General features: G+C 42.8%; 1 protein-coding gene across 1 annotated transcript; it reads right to left on the bottom strand.

Moving 5' to 3' along the window:
- Positions 1 to 334: 334 nt before the first annotated feature.
- IGSF5 (immunoglobulin superfamily, member 5) lies at positions 335 to 15,365 on the bottom strand. The gene is made up of 5 exons (XM_010087521.1): positions 15,308 to 15,365; positions 7,188 to 7,508; positions 5,857 to 6,165; positions 905 to 1,036; positions 335 to 363 (listed from the first exon to the last, which is right to left on the bottom strand). Exons 1-5 carry the CDS (start codon positions 15,363 to 15,365, stop codon positions 335 to 337), a joined length of 849 nt encoding a protein of 282 aa, XP_010085823.1.
- Between the last annotated feature and the right edge of the window lie 7,724 nt (positions 15,366 to 23,089).

The following is a 23,089-nucleotide window of genomic DNA, read 5'->3' as shown; positions in this document are numbered from 1 at the left end:
AGCCCGGCGCATAGCCAATTTTTAAGTGTTTTGCTTTGCCCGGCAGCTTCGGTAGGAGTGTGTTTTTCGCGCTTGGTGAATCACAGAGAGGTGCAGGATTTTTATTCTTTTCACCTAGTTTATGGTGAGGACAGAGTTCTCAACCTGCTGCAAGCTGTGGCCGGTGCCTTTTGCCCCTAAGGTCGGCTCCCTTCTCTGCATATTGCTTCCCCTTTCCCCTACTGGGGCACACATACTGGGAGGCAGGGCTTGGAAACTGGCACATCCCTCTCAGCATCCTGCAGCAGGCTGAAAGAGTTCAGCTAAAAGGAAAAATTCTCCTACCTCATCCAGCTTACCTTATTTCATTTTGATACGTAGATCCTGGAAAAAAAAGGAAGGAAAAAAAGAAAAAAAAAAAAAAAAAAAAAGCATGTGTTTAAAATGCAGGGAAATAAAATGTGATTTACTAGAGAACTCCTCTTACAGCCTGCCCCATGTTCCAGCTAGCACAGGGGCATCTCTCCTCCCTGGTTACAAACCTGCAGCATCCCTGTAGAACAGCTTGCACAGAAACTGGAAATTTCTGTGCACATAGCACTGAAGGTAAGCTTCAACAAAGACCCTTAGCACAGGAACTAAAGGTCATTGAAAGTTAACAGGCTCCCCAAAAAACGTTATACCTTTTGGAGTTAATGTGAATGGCAAAACTAATGGGCGACTGATTACTTGGAACCAATTTAAAAGAGAAACAACAAGGGAAAGTAAGGAGCTCCTTAACCAGGTCATGGTTGAGAGCAGGATCGGTCTGTTCACACTTAAGTTTACAGGTCTTTGCACTACACCAGAACTGATGTCAGTAGGAGATTTATATCTAATTTAAGATACTTTTTAATGTATAGACCAACCGTGAAGGCCCACTTACTTTTCTTCTTTAGGCAGCAGCAGCGTACAGCAACCACAATAATAATGATCAGAAGAATAATACCAACAAATGAAAGCACAACCGCAACTACAATAACCCACGTGCTTCTGCTGTCTTCACTGTAATCATTTTCTGTTAAATTAAATGGAGAAATATTGTACTATCAGAGCCTTGAAACATCCTTTTCAGAATTTTACCTTTTCTGTGAGAAGCTATTAACTACTTGTTGATTATTTAACATGGAGACTGTTTTCCAAATTACAGACTCTGTATTTATGGATGGTGGCCAAGAATTTAAAATGTTTCCAAATGCGAATTCTTTGTTGAAATTGTAACATTTCCCACTGCTACTTTTTTTCAAAAAATACAGGATTGCAATCTTACAGCCTATTTTGTTACATATGCTAGGCCTCCCAGCATCCTTTGGAGACATTTGGGGTTGGGGAGAGGTGTTAAGATTCAATTTAGATGTCTATACTGCAGATATTAAGCATCTTGCCTAGCTGCTCTTGTCAGTGGAGAGAAAATGGGTATTTTGGGTTACAATTCATTTGGCCAAATGTGTATGTGTCCCTTTAGATAAGTTGAACAGCTCTGAAGAGGTGTCCATTTCTCCCCACAGACCACAGCGACAGTCTTAGGTGACTAGTACAGTTGGAGACCTCTGTCTGTGTCTGTAGATATGATTTTCTAATGAATCTCATCTTGGGATTTCTCTCACTGATTTCAGCAGGTCTTTGATTTTGGGACATACTTGGTAGGGCATCTGTTATCCACTTAAAGAGCAGCAAAGAGCAAAACCTGTAAAGAGTAGCACCGTTTGGGAATACACAGCTACTAACCCATTTTCTCTACCAGCGTTCTTGCAACATTATCTTGTTCCTTTGGCTTTATTATAATCTACAGGGTTTAAATGAGGTTATTTCAAGATAATTCAGTGTCTTGCTGAAATTGGTTGCTATGACCAAACAAACAGTTTTCCTACAGAGCTTCCACATCCACTGAATTTTAAAAATACCTCAGATTTCTCAAGTAGATGGATACACAAAGATGTTGGTTCTGGTTGTCACATCATACTGCCCTTTGGTTTTGACCAAATATTTCAGAAGCACCTGTAATTTGGCCACCCTTTGAAAAGCAGCCCCAAAACAGTTTTGACAGTTGTTTAGAAACAAGCTTCCAATACAAATGACAGGTGTGAGACACATCCAGAGTTGACAAAACCCATTCCATCGCACTGACTGTGATTGTCATTTCCTCATTAGCAGTCCCAGTTAACCACTGCATGGCCACATTTAGCTGACAGCCTCTGGAAAAGGTGCTGCAGCAGTGTAGGTGACTGGTAGCTGTACAGTGTCAGGGCTGTTCCCCTGATGTGTCAACCAGAGTGTCTGCTGGTTTACCTATGGCAGGGAATAAAGCAAATCCTTTCTATCTACAAGTTTGCTTGGACACAAGTTTGGGGTCTGGAGTTTTTAGACTGCAAAGATACAGGATCAAAGGCTCCTATGAAGCTTAAACCTCTGTTAGAAGTCTGCATTCTCCAAAGCTCAGATCATTATGACTAAGCAATTTGTTCCAGTCTTCTCTAATCCTAGTGCTCAATCAGTATATTTTGAATTTCCTCTGACTATTAGAGAAAACAAGCACTTGGTAACCTGCAAACTAGCAGTTAATTCTGGAGGCTGTAATAAGTTGTGATTACAATTGGTGATAATACTTTTACCTAGAAGTACTGAAAAAAAATCTGTATTTTGTCATATTTTGTTCCATAAGCATGCCACAGGGACTTCAAGATGCCTAAAATATGAAAGACAGCTATTTAGCTGTAGGGGAAAGCTTAACCTTAAGAAGATAAACACACCTGCACTGTCCCATACCTCCATGCTGGCTACCACAGCAAGGTATTTCGCTCCCTGTCAGGTTCTGGTAACATGTCAAAAGAGGATCTATGGAGCTGAAGTAAAAAGGACACGATACAGCACAAATGCTCCTAGCACTTCACCATTGTAGTTTCTCCCCAGTTTTGGAGGATCCAGAAAGAAACTGGAGCCAGGACCAGCAGGTATGAATACAAGAGCTGCCAGGTCAACACGCAAAGGAAGATCAGGCTCATGGCAGATCCCATATCTTCATCTTCTGCAGGTCAAAGGGCACATGAAGTCAACACTGATGCCAAAAAGATCTTGGGCCCAGGTAAGGGACTCTGCCATGGACCCCATTTCCCAGTAACAGCTCTCTGAATGCATCTGCCAGGACAATTGCACAGGAGTTCCCAAATCTGGGTCTTAGCCAAACATCACTGTGAACGAAGTAATTCTGGAGGAGGAGTGACTGGCATAAAAATGCATCACCTTGTATGGAAAGGTCTGAGATTAAGACTGTTCTAGAGGTGCAGGAAGGTGGGACATCCGTTGAGCAGGAGAAGGCTGGCTGAAGAGAGCTCAGACTTTTGTTTGCAGTTCTTGTGAATGGACAGTTATTGCTTGAGAGGAACATGGAGGAATTTGATTCCTCAAGATTTAAGTGAAGGCTGAAACTGATATTTCAGTAGTTTGAGGAAGGACTCCTTCAATGTTTGAAGCTGGTCGTATTCTTTCCTGACAACTGCTAGCTAAGGCTGGGTCTGCATATGAGAATTCAGACAAGCTCTGAGATTTCAGGTGTGATATATATATGTTATATATCTTCCTGTGACGTAAATGCCATGTCTTCATTTCATTCTAATAGTTTAAAGACTTCATATTCTCATATCCTGATGAATTTTCAGTGTCTGATGATGCACAATGATTTTTCCAGAGATAAATGAATGATGGTCCTATACAATCAATAATTATACACTAATTGTGCTTCATGACATCTGGTTTTCTCTCCTTATGATTTACAAAGAGTAGCTATGGAAAATGAGGGTGGATACCTCAGCACTTCACAAATGAGTAGGCAGGGGAATTTATTCATTTCCTCAGGATAGTTCTATTTTGCTTAGTCAGTAATTAGGAGGAATCTGACTACAAAGAAGTCATATTAAGAATGGTGAAATGACCTTTTTCAACTGCATTACAAAGCAAGTAAGAAGTAGTAGCAGATATACTGACAAAGGTTTGCTAAGAATGACTCACAATAAAAGGCACAGTTACTCAACCTCAACTGTTTATATGTCAAAACCTTCTGTACCAAACCCCTCATCAATCCACTATAAGAATGTCTTTGAATGTGCTGTGTTCACCCATTACAAAAGAATCAGTTCATTAAGACAAGCTGTCGGCACGGTTATAGAAGTTCACAATGCTCACCACATCATTTAAAAAAAAAATAAAAAAGGCAGATTTGAGGCCCTACTCTGTACAGAAGACAGCTAGGGATGCATAGACCCATTGCAAAAAACTACATATAATCTATACATTTCCCATACCACAGGATAAGGCTAATAAAAGGAATGTCACTGTAGGGTGGACTATGTCACCACAGGAGGCAGTGTACCTGTGCCCAGTAACCTTAGCTCCCTGCCATGCAACGACTGCTTCAGTTTTACTTTGCCTTGAGATTCCTCTGCATGACAGTTGAGACACTTGGCTAGTCCCAACAGAGAAATGCTTCCTAAGGATGAGCTGGTATTGCCTCTCTCGTCTGCATTAAACACTGCTAACCCACAACGAGATACTTCCTCTTCCTTGCTCTTACCGTGTTATCGTTTGGAAAAGAAAAACATTTTTCACAGGATTCTGTTAGATTGTGAGGCAGATCTGTAGCTGATTGTCCCACTTGCTTTGTTCCATGCTGGCAGCACAGACCAGATAAAATCACCCTTTTCCTGATGAACCTCGTAGTACTGTGAATGTGTCAAAGTATGGAGTTTTATTTTCATAGGATGTCAGTAAGGCCAAAAATTAGAAGAATTACAAAAAATGCTGACAACCTTAGTGAAAATATTTAGAGTTATCAAAGGTCTTGCTGGCTGTTCTTGAGAGACTTGCCCAATATCCAGTCTTGGATTAAAATGACCTCGAATTTCCTTAAATAAAAGACAATAAAAAGCAACCAAGTGCACCGTCCAAAGAATTCCACATACGTTGCTGCAGGACAATTTTTAGCTTCCTCTAAGATGTGGAAGAGACCATGCCAGGAAGAGGACAGCAGGCCCAATGACTCTTTGATCAAAAACTGGACTTTGGGATAAGGCCCATGAATTTGCAGCTTCTCTTGATGACCTGAATTTTGTTCTGTAATGGGTGAATACACCTGATACAAAGACTTTCTTATGGCAGATTGGTGATAGGTATACAGTATAGGAGTTCCTACATATAAATGCTACCATCTGCAATTAGGTGCCAGCCTCAGTTCAGCCCTGGGGACGTTACCACCTTATTACAACATCTCCATCACATTTGGTCACTGCTCATGTTGAGAAGTTTCTATTTGCACCTGAAGTGCTAGTGCAGAATCTATTCTGGGTTGTGTGCAGAAACTGGGAGTAAAATTCAGGTTTTTTTCCAAGTGAGTGGTAAACTGGGTACTGAATATTATGGAGAACAATTACACCTGAGGGTTTGGCTTTGAGTAAATGAGGTCTAACAAATTATGTTAATATGGCAGGCATGGCCTAATCAAAGATATTTAAGATCTAAATTAATTACATGTTTACTTGGTGAAAGAGCAAAGTTCAGTTTTCTTGGCAGTGAATCCGGAGCAGGAGTCAGTGGTGAATGTACTGCCTCGTTCGTCTGGCTCAGTACTATGTTGGAGTTTGTGGTTCATTAGACTTGTGCCAGTCCTCTCACAGATGTGAATTTAATCCTATGTATCAGGTTATGACTACTGGGTCTTAATTTTATCACCTTTGCACATCTCATAGTATTTCATTTGCAGATAAAAGACTTTTAAAAAATAAAACAAAACAAAAACCACAGTTCTAAGAAAACAGTATAGGCAACGTACAACAAACATCCACTTACCTATAGCAGAGTTGACAAAAATAACAGTTACAGTTGCATTCTGAGGGTTAGGGAGTGCATCTATGTCAGCTAAACAAGTCAAAATCTCAGTGTCCATCGGAGTCAAAGTTAGGATGCTCAGGGCATTGCGGAGGCCATTAGATCCTTGACTTTCCTGGGTAACATACCTCGACTTATCAATGAAAGAGTCATTTGTCATCCAGGTAATGTCTGGAGCTGGAGCCCATCCTAAGGCTTCACAAACAATTTCAACTGTTTTGTTGTCTTTTACTGTTAAGGTGCTATTTTTGATGAATAAAGATCCATTAACTGTAGGAGGGAAAAGATGTTTTGTTCCTTCAGAATATTTGGCTGCATTGCTTTCCTGCTGATAGCTTTAAATCTTATACTGCCACCCAGAAATAGCTATGCCTTGAGATATGAAGTCAAAAGCAATCATTATTAACACTGATATACCATATGCATGATATAAACATGCCGATATTGCAACTTCATGGACACATTTTCCAGTATATCTAAAGCACATCTCGGCTTTCAGTACCTTTGCAATAAAAAGCAGGAAATTATACTTTTTAGCCATCCTGATATATTTCCAGCTGAAGGACAGCATAATGAAATGACAGTGTTTCTCTCTAGAGTTTAAGTATGCTCAGGTTTTATCAGGAAAAGTTTACAGGTATATGATATGTTCTCATTGCAGGGAGCACCTCTTTGACAAATGGATAGTGTCTGGTGGTTGGATCTAGCTTTACTGGCTGCACTTTGCCACTACCAATGCTTCAGAGAGGAGGAAGAGGTCCCATACAGAGGGGTGTGATACACAGGAACTTTTTGTTCCTTGGAAATGGAAGCTTGCAGCAACAATCATATGAACAGTATTGCCTTGTGTCTCAAGGGCTTTACTGCTACATGCCGTTAAATCAAACTCAAATAAGCTGGATACAGACTGATTACTGAGTCAGAAATCAGGAGGGACATCTGCCCTAAAGACAGTAGAAAGTTCATGCACAAAGATGTGTGTATGGGGTAATCCATACTATTTCTAGCCAAAAGATAATTTTTGACTGACTGCTGATGAGCCTTCAGACACTTTAATGCAATCCAATAAAGAAGAAGAGTGTAACAGGAAAAAACAAGGGCAGTTAAACCTTTGTTAATGGCACTCTGAATGTGACTCTGAAGTTTGCTTTGACAGTAAAATTAAGACAAGGATGACAGGAGGGCAAAGGATGGTAAATGTGCTCCTTTGCAGGGATAATTTGGGCAATCCATCAGAGGATTTCTTTAAATGCAGTATAATAAAATAGCTTTCTATTGATGGCTGTACACACCTTGAACAGAAAGAAATGCAAAACTGCTGTTACCAGGTTGCTGGATGCTGCATTCAATTTTCCCAGAGTCACTCAGCTGTGTGTTGTGGATGATCAGCTCTGAGGTAAACGCATTGCCACTGGTATAATTTTGAGAGGTGAAGCGGCCTGGTGTTTCAAAAGGCCCTTGAGAACTGATGACAGTGAGGACAGGATTTCCATTGGACAGCCAAATGAGAATTACCCATCCTACCGACACAGTGCAATTAAAGTGGGCTTCTGAACCAGCAAGGACCGTTGCATTAGCAGGGCCATTTATAATAGAGTAACAAAAGCCAAGACCTGGAAGGAAGAAAAAACACTGTCTGTAAATACATATACAACACCACCAACAAAGGCCTTTGACTTAATTTTAGATTAAAAGATCTTAAAGAGTTCAGAGGTCTTTCAGCTCCAGCTTAGACTAAATGGTTTTCTTTAAAGATGCATTTGATTTTAAGTCTCTCCTCCTCCCACTCCAAAATCACCTAACTTTCTCTCTTCAGTGATTCACTAAAAAGTTGACTTATCATTTTGCTGAAAGAAAAAAGTTCCACTTTTGAATAGGAAAATACATGAGTTCTCTAGACTTTAAATAAACAAAGGAGTATGCAACTGGTCCCTTTTCCATTCCTCAGATTGCTGCTGATTTTTTGCAGCCCCAGCATATACCCTTCCAACCTCTTTCCCCTATTCATCTGCCTCTTCCCTTATTTCCGTGTATGCATCACAGATATCCTTCCCCACCTTCTCAGGCTTTACATTAGCCTGAGAATAGCTGTAATTAATGAGTTTTTCTCCTTAAAAGGTAGTATGAATTTTGGCTACCATTTTTCAGACCTGAAAGCTCATTTCTAATGAAGGTATTCTGTTTTCCTTTCCTCCTCAACATAGTCAAGGCCTTCTATTGCCCTCAGAAGAGTGAATGTGCAGCTGTTGCCCAGGCAGATGGTGGATCCCCTGAATGTGGGAAGGCAGAAGCACTTGTTTTACCAAGCAGAAAGTGAAGGCAGGATGAAGGCAGAAACCTTTTTTCCAAAGCAGTATTTGTGACTTCAGTCCCTGACATAGCTAGGGGAAATTGGTGTGATTTTGAAGGTGGAAAAACCTTAAAGTATTTCTCAGACCCTAGTCTCCATGAGAGACAAAACTTCAAACTGTAAGAACAACCCAGATTATTTGCTTGATGTCTTAGGGAACAGGATTTAAGAGAGCGCTGTTGTGTAAAATTAGGAACCTGCTTTTCTGGGTCTTTGTTCTTTGTGAATTACTTTGGATTTTGGCTCCATTCCCCAGAGCATGCTAAGTAGAGCAAGGGCAGAGGTGCTGTCGATGCCCTTCTTGAAGGAGTAGCTGACCAAATGACCATAGGGTAGTTCAGATTGGAAGTGACTTCAGGAGGTCTCCAATCCAGCCCCTCTGATAAAGCGGGTTCAGTTCTGAGGTTGGATCTGTTATCCTGTCAGGGTTGAAAACCTCCAAAGATGGAGACAGCAGAGTTTCTCTGGGCAACCTGCTCCACTGTCTGACTGTCCTCATGGGGAAAAAGCTTTTCCTTTTGTTCACTCTGAACCTCTCATTTTTCAACCTATGCCTATTGTCTCCTGTCCTCTTGCCCTTCACTGTGAAGACCCTGGCTCCATTTTCTTGCAGGTACTGGCAGGCTGCCCTTGGAGACCCCCTGCCATCTCTTCTACCAGATGAACAAGCCCTACTCTGTCACCTGCTCCTCAGAGGGCAAACATTCCAGCCATTATCATCTTAGTGGCCCTCCACTGAACTCACTCCAGTTTATCAATGTCTTTCCTGTACTGAGGAGCCCAAAGTGGTATGCTCTCATAAGCCAGTCACTTACTAAGTCACAGCCACCCACAACCCTGCTGATTGCAGGTAGAGTGGATGGGAAGGGAGACGACTGCCATTGCAGGCACCGATGTCACCGATGTTCATCTCAGGGACTGCCCGTGCTCTGCACACATCCCACTAGACACAGCTCTTTCTCATCCCACACAGCTGCTATTGTCTCTTCACCTGCCTTGAAGCTCGGTCCGCTCCCTTTCAGCCTGGCACTTACCTGCACCTCACTGTGAGAGAGTTGCTCTTTGATGGGGGCATTGAAAGGTTTTGGTGGCAAGGGACCTCAGGAAATCTCTAGCCCAACTCTCTGCTCCAAGGAGAGCCAACTTCACAGTTAGGCCATTTGCACAGGGCCTTGTAAAATCAAATTTTGAATATCTCCAAGGTTGGAGATTTCACAAGCTCTCTGCAGACCAAGCAGCCCTGCCAGTGCGATCTACCTCACCAGTGAGTTTTCCATCACTAACTGGGAAATATTCATGCAGAGGAAGCACCAGGACTGACAGTGCTACCCCTAACGAATCAGACTGTAGTCTGCATAATTACAGCAATTAGATAGTACAGTCCATAGCAGTCTAATTAAAAACCTGTGTCTGCAAATTTGGCCTGAGCATAATTGTTCAATTATTTTCTAGGAGAAAGAAAGTCTGAAATGGCCATTACTCCCTTGCTAAGAGTATGCAGGACAATTATGTGATTTTTAATGTTTTCATTCAACCCAGGTTTTGTACATTTTAGGTAGTTTATTCATTAATGGATTAATAATAAATTATTGAAAAACTCATTTTTCATTCAGTTGTTGGCTGACGTGAGTAGGGGAGAATGTGCTGTATTGTTTCACACAAAAGAGATGTTAGATAGTTGCATAAATGGAGCTAGTTATGACGTTGCATCCAGAGCCTCAGTGAATGCACCCAGGGCATAGGGTCTGTAATCTCATTGCTTCAATGCTAACATCATTTTCTAATTCCCAGCTCACATTTAATCCTAGGCAGTGTATATCTAACCAGGTTTGTGCCAAGAATTGTTCTTTAATATAAATAGCTCCTCTCTTTCCTCCCACCACAGCATGTATTTACAGATAAGAGCCTTTTCATTCTTTGTTTTGCAGGATTATACAAACCTAGCTCTCCCTGGTTCTTTGTGTGCATGACTCCAAGTTCTCTCATGTTTACAAAATCCTTTACAAAAATTTTCCACCTTCCTGGGTTATGTTACCTCTGCCATACACCTGATTCTCCAAAGTCTATCTGTATGTAAGCAATAAAACATTAAATGAAAAGCAAACTTCACTTCCACTGATAAAGCCAGATAAGATACAGTAAAACATATTTCTGTTCAACTTAAATGGCTCATTTTTACAGTAGCATTTATTCAAAGCTCTCTTCAGACTTGTAAAGGTGAACTGAAATGCTTTAAAACATGAAACAGCTTGAAGATGAACTCAGCAAACAAATCCATATGCATACCTTAATATGTTGCTTTATAAACAGTCAACCTAACAAAATGCCTAAAAAAAACCCCAAAAAACCACCATTTCCCCGCTTTTCTGTTTTTCACTTTCTGAATGTTAGAGATCGGTCACATGTCTGTGGATGGCATCATTTACAGAGCTACAGGTTTTCCAATGAACGTGTACTGATGGAGTGCATTCTAGTGAGACTATTTGTCACGTATTATGGCCCTCTTCCCTGATATTCAACATCCAGTTGTCACGATTTCTATTCATTACGTATATTTCCAGGGTTGAGACACTGTCCTAAGCTCAAATGTGTCTTTTGTTTTTTCTATACTTGTATTGTAGCCAGCCTTTACAATACTACTCCCTGTACATCTATGGTGTCTATAACACGTTCATGTGCTGAGTTTTTTTTTATTTTTAGACTTTGTTTGAATTCTTCCTGACTGGTTGAAGTGGACATAAACAGCTACCATGATGACACAGCCATGAAAAAACTTCATTAGAGTTAACACCAAAATGCATTTAGTTGTTCATGAAACAGGAGCTGCAGTACTTACCCAAACTACTCCTCTTAATGCAAACTGATTTCTATGCATTCATAATTTATTTCTATGCCTGTGCAAACACTTTTTGAAAGAGCCATGGTTTGCCATGGCTCTGAATAAATGATGAGACTTTCAGTACACTGTTAGCTGTTAATTAATCATTTGCTATGAGATCATGTCTGTGAGTTCCATTATAGTCTTGAGATTTATCCCTAAATATGAATAATCAGTGATCATTGGCTCTAAAAATATATGGCTAATATCGCTTTTCTTTTCTTCAGATAGTCAGAACACTATAGGGAGGTAGGTATGAGTTATTCCTTCATTTATCCAATATAATCATTTTTTGTCAGTCCATAAGAATGGTAAGATCTACATCTTCTTCCACCAACTACATCTGTTGGAGCAAGAGATGGTCTTTCACTGCCTTCTGTGGGCTAGGGAACAGGTCCATAAGCCCAGTATGGGGATCCTATAGGTGGCAGGAGAACTGAGGAGTGGGACATAGCTCAAACTTGCATCCATTTAGGTCTCAGTAGAGCCCCAGCACAACCAAAAAAGGACCTTCATGAGCCTTCTCCACCTGTTCCCAAAACATTTTCATTGGGTTTATCTTTGTCTCTTTATCTTTTTGCTTTCATTTTTTGTCCTGCAAGAGCACATGGAGTCCTGAACCAACATTGTGTTCCATTGTCTAATCCATGTACAAACATTGATAAAGTAACTCATGTAAGGTCAAAGAGGACATTCATAACAGAAATGGGATCTAAACCCAGTTACCAGTGCCCTAAGCCAATGCTAAAAGTCCTTTTGCTGGGCCTTGCTTGCTTCTTCTAAGGAGAAAATTTTAGTGCTAGTTTCATTTACATACCACTTAAGAAATGTCTTGCAGATGGTTGCTTTTAGACAAACTAAGGCCTCAGGCTAGATTGTCATTGCACTTTAGAGGAATTACAGCTGGTTTAACATCTGCTTCCCCACACACAACCAATGAGAAATCACACCCAGGCAGATATCATCTTTGCAATAGGGAAGTGTTAGTCTGTCTTCATGATACTGCATTACCCCTTGACTTTTGAAGAACAAAGCTGAGTTAGGACACCTTTTTAAGGCACATCGCAAAACATTTATAAAGCAGTCACCAGTGGTGAAAGTTCGCTTAAGCTGATAAGTATTTAAGGTATTTCAGTTGTTCAGTCCTTCCCAACAGCATGCAGAGTATACACCAACTCCTTTATGAGCTATTTATTCCCTCTATCACACAAATTCACTGTCACATCACTGGTGGTTTTGAAGAAACAAAAATGCATCTCGTTCCCTGGATAATGCCTGCACTGAGGGAGCCTCGTTTGCCAGAGACCCACCCTTGCCCTTTGTCACCAATATTTTTTCTTCCCTGCTTGAACTAACTCTAAATGACCACTTTTTCATGCTGAAGGTTTTGGCAGCAAGGGCATTGAGACGCGGCTACTTTCTTTTCTTTCCCTCCTCTCTTCTGCTGACTCTGTCTTTCCTCTTTCATAACTGGCCTGTTTGGATGCAGGACAGAGAAGAACAGGATGGACTTATCATTTTGCCATAATGATTCCTTTCTCTTTTTTTTTGCCTCATTATTGTATTTTAAAATAATCTCCCCCTCTATACCCGTATGACCCTTCCATAAACACTGCCTTTTATCCTTCAGGTTTTGCATCCAGTCTCTGTCTTCCTCCCTTTCTTGTCTGCTATTTCTGCTTGGATTTCTGCATTTTTTTTTCCTTCCAGTCTGTTTTAAATTCCTTTTTCTTTTCACTCTTTCTTTAGTCTCTTGCTCACCCTACCTTGTCTTCTTCTTTCCCTGCCTCATCACTGGCCCGCTGCTCCAGCAACAGCTCTGCAATAAATTGGTTTGGATTTGGTAAGATTTTTCTTCAGAACATGTCAAGTTTATTTCAAAAACCAACAACCCCAAAGCTGAGCTTTTTGAAAACTGAAATAGGTTAAAGCTTGTCAAAACCTGCAGAGAAGGGCTGGCTTGTTTGCTTATGTTAACAGGACTTTTTAAACACTTACGGGATGTTTCTGTCAAGTAATACTGGTCTACTGATACTCAGCAACACATATTTCCACCCACCTGCACACAAACCTCTCCACAGCCCCCAAGTGTGTCTTCCTATCTCTTCTCTTACTCAGAGTTTGATAGCTGTCCTTTGCAGCCTCTCCTGGCTCTGCTGCTGGACTACTCCTCCTCTCTCCCCACACCGTCTCTTGTCTCTAGTGGTGAGGGTCCCCAGGCTGGGAGCACTGCAGCAGCACTACAACCAGTATCCTGGCAGCAGGCTGGGACCCTGCACTGCTTGTTGGCCCTGCCCTCTGTGATACTACTGATGTCAAAGGGCATGCCGTGTCCATCCACAGGGATGCTCAAGCTGTCTCTGTTGTGCAACCATTTCAGCAGCCTAGACACACTGCCCAGCCTTGTGACTCCTGATATCCTGAGAGCAGCAACTCTTCTTTCAAGAGCAACACTTGATTCTCCACACTACACTTTTTTCTCTGTTTTGGGGTCTGCTCCAGTGGCTGCACTGCACAGCGTGGGCAATGCCTGCTGCGCCAGCACAGCTTGCAGGTGAGGCAATAAAACACCCATTGCAGGCATGCTTGACTAAAAGCATTAGTGAAGGGTAACAGAAATTCTCTAAAATATTTGGTGCTCTGCTCTGGATTCTTAGGAAGACAGTGGAAAGAAACAGAACAAATAAAAATTGAGGTTTTCTTATTAAAACTTCTCAGTGTCCAAAAGTAAGAGATCTAGGGAATTTCTGAGACAAGGATTGCATCTGCATCTATGGATCTATCCTCCATGATATTTTTTTCTAGCTTTTTTTCAGCCTGTTTATAATTTGGTATCGCCCATATCCAGTGACCATGAGCTTTACTATTTAATTACATACTGTGAGGAAAAGCACATTCTTTGGTTTGCCTTAGATCTTCTTTCTTTGCCACTAGTTCTTTTTATTATGAGAAATTATGAATAACCATTTTGCCATTTACAACCATATAATTAATTTTTTAATAATTTTTTGCTATTTCTTCTTTTTCACAAGCAGAAAAATATCCCAGTCTAATTAAGGTCTCCTCATACCTTTGATCACCTCTGTCACACTTAATACATTTCTCAGACCTATGTCCTTTTTGAAATGTGAGGGCTAATAAAATATCCAGTATTCAAGATACAAGCTTTATGCAGATTTATATAAAGCCAGGTTTCATTGTATTTCCCTTGCTGAAGACACTAAGTGGTGAAATTTTCTCTTTTTCAGCAATTTACTCTCTCCAAGGTATCTATTCTTTTCCCCCACTAGACATCTTCCGTTAAGTGATGCTTTACATTGAATGTTTTCTGCTCCCTTATTACTTACTCACTTGGCATCATGACATTTTCTGTCAAATCTTCCTAGTCTCTTTTTGGATTTGGCTGCCCTAAGTAATTCTGCACCACCTGCAAAGTCTGCCACCTCACAGTTCACTCCTCTTCACTGGGTTGTTTAAAAGCTTGTTGAATACCACACATCCTTGTGCAACCCTACTGGGAACACCACTCTGCTCAGGAAACTCAACATTTATTCCTGCATCGTGTTTCCTTTCACCAATAATCGAGCTATGACAATACATTCCTTCTCATCCCACTGCAACTCCCTCCTTTCAGAGCATGTTAAAACCCCAGCTAGACTACAATAAATAAAAAAAAAGCCTTGTTTCCGTTACCCAACTAGTCACTTTATATTCATATTTTCTTTAAAGCTCCAAATTCACTTCGAAACTCAGACATGTGAAATGTAAATTGGAGGCAAACTAGCAAAATTATAATTTGCACATATTTCTGGAAGCAAAATCAGCTGCTGATATTGAGTTCTCTACAGATGCCCCCTCAAAAGCAGTTCCAAACAGACAGGAGGAAGATGAACACAAGTAGAGGGAGAAATAAGTGGGACATCCCTCTCACTGGAAGTGAGAGAGGGCAGCCTCCCCATCTCCTCCCCACTCCATCCACTGCTCACTCCTGAATACTGGAGCCCACTCTAAGCCCACTCATTCAGGTTTGAAATGCAAACTTAACCATTTCAAACACTTTAAATAATCCCCTTTTTGGACTGACCAATCTGATATCACCAGTGACTGCTATTTACATGGCTTTAAAATTAGTTCACACATTTTGTCCACGGTGTCTCATTTCATGGGTTATGAATGTGTCTTACCTGGTAGTGAGGTGGTTAAGATGAGAGGAATTAAAATGAATTTCTGGCACCTCTCCATTGGAGCATTCTCTCCTGGTCCCTACAGCAGAAAGCTGCCAGCGGTCACTGCATACCTGAGAAGAAGCTGAAGAACAGAATTTATCAAGAAACTCAGTAATCAGCTGCTGGTTTGTGTCCTGTGATAAAATGTGACTTTATGTGACCTGTATTACCAACAAGGGGAGAAGATTAAATGAGGGAGGGTTTGGAAGGAGAGCAGTATCTTTCCTGAAAACAACAGTTTCAAAAGAAGTAGAGGAGCTTTCTTCAGCAGAGCAACCTCCCGCTATGGACCTTGCATGTCTCGTGCCCTTAGTCCCTTCTGGCTATTACAATACTACTGCTTCACGATTGACTGTGTCAGGGGAGCTCCATCTGCACCGTTAAAGTTAATAATGAGCAGCTGAAAGAGATAATTCTCTAAGCTGCCCACAACTGCATTGTGGTTGCACCATCCACGCTGCTGGCAGTGTCCTGGGAGACTAATGAACCCTGTGCTCCATCACCTACTGTCATGCAGGGCAACTGCACAGAGGACCAGCCACTACCCTGGGGTCAGAGGGGCACAAACCTCCATACAGAGGGGTTGTTAGCCCCCCTCAGGAAACTGATGCCCACTGCACCAGGCAGCCTTCAGGAGAAGAAGTGGGAATATATCTCAGGGAACCGCTACACCCAAAAAGTCTCAATGTTTTTCTGTGTGCTTTACTCCAAAACTAGGATTCCTATTCATACTTTTCCAGGGAGAGCCTGGTACCATCATTGCTGTGGCAATCCCATCTGACCCACACCACACAGGCACCACCCCAGCCAGGAGGAACTGCTCCTGCCACCCTGGACTCTCCATCCCACCTGCCTTGGGGCAAGGATGAGAAACACCACATCTCCTCCCAGCTCCCCAGCACTCAGCACTCAGAAAGTCTGCTAGTGAAAAGAGGGTCCCCAGAATTATTTCTCTGAACTTGACAGAGCCTCTTACACCCCAGAATAAAACATCACCAGCTCTCCACCACAGTCAGAGATAAGATACAGAGCTTGGGTGGGAGCCATCACCTTACTTCTGCATTTTCTGCTTTTCCAGTGTTTGTGATTCACTTGTGTGATATTACTCTCCTCCCCCTCAAAATATGTGGGAGAAAGTTGACTGCGCTGCTTGATTTACAAACTTCTCAGCTGGGAAATTGAAACTTGCCTTCATGAAAGGGACATATGGGTCAGAGGATTTGGTTTTGTGTCCAGACCAAATTTCTTGTCAGGTAAATTGTTTTGACTTCAGAGGTGTTCTTTGTGGCAGCTCTGTGAAATGCATAAATATTAAGATCACCACAGAGATACCCTGAGTTTCCTCTTAACAAGCATAATTTTTTAACCACCCTTTTGCTAAAACCAAAACCACACCAAGGCACAAAACACAACCACCCTGGCCCAGCTGTTTTTCTGCTCTTCAGCAAGCAGTTCATTTTGCAGTTTTGTGCAAAGACCCTACATTAATTCCCAGCAGAGCTTTTGTGAAAGCAGCAATGATGGGATGGCACAGAGGTGGGTGGCAGTGCCTCTCATGGGGTGCCCATGTGGGGGGAATACCCCATGGCCAGACCTTCCCTGCCCGCTGCACCACTGTAACCAACAAAAAACATTTTTGCTGTCTTTCCAAACACGTTCAGCTGTAGCATCAAGCTATACCACAGCTCTGTTCACTGCTTGGTGCTTTAAGCAGGGGGGGGGTCTCCCTAAGTTTACTGCAGCAGTTGCAACCTGACCAGTTCGGCTGGCAGCGTGCTCCACATTTTCCTGTTTTGCAAGCTTTCAGTTTACCTTGTGAACGTAAGGGACAGCCCTGTCAACTAATCAACATTTCAAGATGAAACTGTGGGCTGATTTCTTCGCCTGTGTGTTGGGAGGGGGGCTAGTCTGTAGGCTGATTTGGGGTTGCCCACTGTATTTTGAATGATTTTTGTTTTTTCTCACTTCCATGCTTTGTGCATAGAGGAGTCCCCAGCAGGCAGCTGGGGTGGGGGGTTCACTGTGCAAGGCTCAGAGGGGTTTCTCCTTGCTCTCTCACTGCAATAGCTCTCAGCATTTACACAAAGCCATCAGTATTTTTTAAGTGGTAGTATTATCTGTCATATGAAGTTGAACAACCCAAGTAAAGCACAAGGAAACAAACTCAAAAGTCAGGGCCATGTCCTTTTCCAGGAAGATGCGATCCTGGGAGGGATTTACAGGCCTGAAGAGGACCCCACCAGCCCAGGCAGCAGCCTTCTTGCCTCCACTTACAAATCTGGCTACACCAACACAACCTGAGCTGAGCAAAGTTTTAGAAAGAAGAATAAACTTGCTAGAATCTTATGCCCAAATTCAGGCCAAAATCAGTAAATAGCTTGGTGTGAAGTAAAGCAAGAAGGGAAATGAAGGGATCCATAGCGTTTTGTTTCACTTTGTTTCAAAACAAACTTCCAAACAGATGGGAAGTATTACCTGATCCCCAGATGAAATAGGATATTTTGGCCAATGATGAATTCAGTACCTGGGGTTTGGCCTGAGCTGCTTTCTCCCTTCTCCACAGGTGCGTGGGCGACTCGCATCGCCAGCGCTGCCATGCGGGGCAGGCACTGCTCGCAGCCCTGCGGCCCAGTGCTGAGCCTGCTCCCTCCTGCCTCGCAGCAGAGCCAAGGGGATAATATTGATAATATCGGTCTAAAGGAGTGGCAGCCAGATGCAGCATGGCACAGAGGGGGGCTCAGATGATTTGGGCAGCCTGCGCAGCAGGGGACATGCAAAAGCTGGGGCGTGCCGTGGGAGAGGGGATCGCGAAATGCCCAGCCCAGGGCTGGCTTCCCTGCTGAGGCAGGAGCAGGGGAGAGGGTTAAATTATCCTTCAGCCGCCAGCTTCTTCTGCCAGGAAGCAGATAATGGCTCCTGAGGGGTTACCTGTATCGATTCAGCCACTGAGAGGGTATCTCCAACCGCTTTCCCTTTGACGACAGGCCGCTCACACCCTTCACCTAGCGCACGCAGAGGAGACCGGCGGTGTTCAAAGCAAGGAGCCCTGAGCCAGCCCTCACCTCCTCACCCTGGGAAACGTCCCCCAGGCAGCAGGGCAGCTGCCCAAGGCACGGTGAGAAGGGAGCGCAGACCTCTGCTGCGTCTCAGCCGCCAGGTCCCTGAGCACGCACCTGCCCTGACATTGTCCCGGTGATGTGGTGAGGTAAGGATTGCCTCTCCCCTTCCCCCCGCCCAAATACGCCTATCACTGTGTTAATATTTAACCAGTCCTGCAGGAGGAAGTAAGGCACAGCCTATGACACACACGTGGGAGCAAACTTCACGCCGTCGCGCCCTGAAAAGCTGGATGGGTGCCGCCGCCTGACTTCTCAGCAGAGGATGGCTGCACCGCCTTGCTGGGACACAACGCGGGGCACTGCGGGAGGCACAGGATTTGTTTTCCCCGGTTTATAATGGCACAGGTAAGTGCATCAGTGCCCCACACCAAGGTTGGACTTCATCCCACCATTACAGTGCTGCAGGCAACATGGCAGAGAGCTGTAGCACCTACCCGTGGGCTCTGCACTGGCTGTGCCCTTGCCAACAAGCACTGTCACTCACAGCTGGGGGTGCCAGGGTCCATCTTCAGCCCCTGACAGGGCAAGAGGGTGAGCCAGGGCCAGGGACCATCCAGGGCAGTCCAGTGAAGAGCTGAAGGAGGCAGAGGGTTGACAGGGCTGGAGACAAGGCCACAACATGGAGCCAAAAGGCCCATCCAGAGAAGCTGTGGATGCCCCATCCCTGGAGGTGTTCAAGGCCAGGCTGGATGAGGCTTTGAGCAGCCAGGTCTAGTGGGAGGTGTCGCTGCCCATGGCAGGGGGGTTGGAACTAGGTGATCTTTAAGGTCCCTTCCAACCCAAACCACTGTATGATCCAGGGGACAGGGCCAGAGGCAGGGACAGGGCAGGCTGCAGTGTCACTGGCACGGGGGCTGATGGCCCTGTGTGGCTGATGTCAGGCCCTGGGCCATAGGCAGGGTGGGGGAGACCCAGAGGGCGGACACGGGGTCCTGGGCCATGGGTAGGGGAGCCCCAGGGGGGCTGCCGAGGGAGCATGAGGCTCACTGGTGCCCTCAGGGTCCTGTCAAAATGGGCCCTGACCGTGAAGCGCAACTTAATGAGCAGCTGGTAAAAAAAATTAATTGGTTTTCCAGCTTTTAATGGAAAATACCGTCCTCAAGCTTGGTTTGGTTTTTGTTTCTTTTTTTTTCCATATGCCTTTTGTCTCAGTTTTTGTTTTGGGAATTTTTTGATGTCAGGAAAATATTCATTAAAACATTTAATTTAATTATGAAATATTTTGTGTGTGTTTGCTTAGCTAAATCACACCTTTTCCTGCCGCTTCAACAGTCATCTGTGTTCACCAAAGTTGCCATGCTGCTTCATGAGGGGTGATCTTTCAATGGTTGCAACCCTTCTCTTCCTCTGAGAGCTGAACTGCATCCTTCGCATGACACCATCATTGGTCAGTGAGTTGAACTGATGTGACACACCAGGAGATTTTTATGAGTCTATATGGCAGGAAGACTGAATCATAAAGAGTGAACACATAACTTTTCTGAACTATATTTCCTACTAAGCATGTCAACAGTTCTAGCAAGTAGAAATTAATGCCACACTGACTCAAAAGGAAAAGGTTCAGTTCAGCAAAGGGAAACGAAACATTCAATTTGGGGAATTTTTATCCATTTACAAAATTAAATTTCAAAACCTTTGCTTTATTAGAACAAATATCACCCCAATTTGTTTTAAAAAAAATAAAAAGCTATGAAACCTGCAGGAAGAATTTTGACCAGTTATAATTTTTTCTTTTTGCTTCCTTGCTCTTCAAAATCTCATTTTCTTAAGTCTAAAATCTCACAGTCTTGTTCACGCAATAGCCCTACTTTCATAACAATATTCTTGAGATACCTTCTGTGTAATTTCATTTCCATCCAAATAAAGCTAGAGGGAAAACATCTAATAAGCAGATTCCATCTCTGGTTGCCCAAGTAAGAAAAGGGCAAAAGGTTAAAATGGATTGACAGGATTTTCAGCTTGAATTAATAAAGATAACTCTTTGTAAAAATGCTCTAGAAAGGATAATAGCTGCTTTTAAAACTCTCCTAAAACTATCATTTGGCACTACCAAGAAGAAATTGGCTCTGTCATCTTTGTAATTGCTCTTCAGTTAGATTTAAGCTGCTATTAGATCACCCGTTAACCTCTTCTCTGCCTGACTAAAGCCTTGCTCTTTCAGCATCTCCTCACCGATACTGTGCTCTAGACCCTTGTCCACTTGAAGTCCTGTCACTGGACCCTCTCTGGCTTCTCTACATCCAGCTTGAACTGAGGGGCACAAAACTGCATGCAGATTTACAGATGTGTCTCATAGACATGAATAATAGTTTCTCTGAATTGCTGGCAACAATTCTCTGAAAGTGACCTAGTACATGGTTTGCCATATTTGGAGTGAGAGGGCGTTGTTGGCTTGTGTTTACCATGGTGTTTATTTCACCCAGGTCTCAAGAAATTTTCTCAAGAAATCAAGATTTCTGCCCACTGTCACTTAGGTGGTACCACTGCAGCCTGTACCTCAAGGTTGTTGCATCTGATATGCAGAACTTTGTGCTTCTTCACACTGGATTTCAGGATGTTTTTGTTGGCCCAGTCCTCAAGTTTATCAATGTCCCTTTGGATGTTATGTTACTACACCTGTGCTACAGCTTTTGTTATAATATTAGCTAATCACAGGCTTATCAGCTATCACTTTACCATACTGCAATCTGTCATGGTCTGTAGATTAGCCATATCCTTAACTGTGTACGCACATAAAGATGCATGGACCACTCTGCTGGTCCCAGTCACAGGCATTTCAATCCCACCCCCTCAACGTAGAGAGGACTGATTGAAGCCCACAGCAGGAACTGCGTCTGTTGTGGCCTAGAGCATACACCATGTTTACATCCTGCTCTGGATCTGACCACAGTGGGAGTCATCAGGAGGACACCTGTCACCTCCACCCACACACTAGCTAGCTTGGCTTCATCAGCTGAAATCCTCCTGGGTGAATCTGGTGCACAGTGACTGGATTGAACTGTCCTTTGTTTTCCCTGGGGCTGCTTAGGCAACCAACACATGTATTAATATTGTATTAATTATTTATTACTTCCCTTGTTAATTCCTTCCTTACTTTGACTTTCCTAATGAACTGTGATATTGTGATGAATACAACTTTTGGCATTGGTCAGAATGTGCGTGGGATAAGACATTACACAGTATGGTAGAGTGTCCGAATCCCCAACCACTGAGAACAACACGCACGTACAAGACTACCCATGCTCATGACTGTTCAAAAGATCAGATCCTAAGTTTGCCAGTCTGATGCAAATGGAAAATCATTTTGTGAATCATCAGCCTGCATGCCAGGAAGATTCCCACCTCCCACTCCAGTTTCTCTAGGCACTTCTTTCCAATTCTTCCTTTTTCTTCTGCCTGTGCGTAGGAGGATTTTTGCCTGTTTTTCTGCCCACTGCCCCCCCCCAAAAAAAAACCTTCCCAACTCTTTTTTGTGCACCATATCACTTCTGTATGGTGTGCAGACTGTGTAAACTGCTGGAGCATCCCTCCACATATTTTGTTCTGGGGTATGTTAGTCTGAAACATATGTCTATACAGCTTGCTGTGCAAACCCCCTCAAGAAGCTCCAAGTGAAATGGACTTTCTGAGTTGCTTAGTGAAGCCTTCTGTCATTGTCATTGTGGAGTTAAGTGTAATTTTTTTTTTCTCACAGGAGAATTGGTGTGATGGAAAATGAAGATCACCTTCATTTGTAAATTATTTCCTACAAGTGAAAATGCAGCAAGGGAAATCACCAGTCCCTACACTTCCATGATGTACATTAGCTTATTTAGCTGAGTCAAAGAAAATATGATCAGAGGATGCAAGCATTAAAATAACAAAGAAGAGGCACTTACAAATACAACATTAAAGCTGATTTGAGGTCAGTTCCAGAAACAGGAATAAAATTCTTCATTACTCCATGAAAACTGGCTTGAAAAGGGGAACATTACAAAGATTTTGAGAAATGGCTCCCTATTAAAAAATAAATGTTCTTTTCTCTAGTAAGAACATGAGAATTTAAACATCTAGAAAAGACTAAGGTAGGAGACAAGCTGACCTAGTGACTGAATTAGCTGTCTCTATCTTGACATTTGCAAGATGCTTCTCTCTACTGGTCAATCAGACCAAAGAGAAGCTAAGCCATAACTTTGCCAACTCTGCCTCCTTTTTTTTTTCCCCTTTCTATGCTCTTACTCCTTTACTCTACTGTTTCCCAAATATTTGGTGCTCTGAAAGTTATGCTTCTCATTCAAAACAGATTTTATTAGCATTAGCTATAGAAGTCTAAATTAAACACACAGACCCCCCTCCTTCTCTCACAAGCTTTAGTTTTTAAATTTGTTTAATTAATCTGTTATTTGAGTCTATTGAAGACTCATCATAGTTTTAAGCTTTGATTCACATTTTTCCTTAATCAGAAGCCTGGAGGAAAAGCTCCAGAAATAACAGGGTTGTGCCATTTCCTCTTTGTATTACCTATCTGAACGTTGACATGCATTTTTCCCACATTGTTTACACTTTGTGGGGCATAAGAGCTCTGGAGACCCCTTTCTGCTTTCAACATCAAGCACAGAGAAGACTCAGTGCAATCTGGGGT

The sequence above is a fragment of the Pterocles gutturalis genome, unplaced genomic scaffold (genome assembly GCF_000699245.1).
Source record: "Pterocles gutturalis isolate BGI_N339 unplaced genomic scaffold, ASM69924v1 scaffold14321, whole genome shotgun sequence".
Classification (NCBI taxonomy): Eukaryota; Metazoa; Chordata; class Aves; order Pterocliformes; family Pteroclidae; genus Pterocles; species Pterocles gutturalis.
The sequence above is the reverse complement of the archived record's forward strand: the minus strand, read 5'-3'. Positions and strand labels throughout refer to the sequence as shown.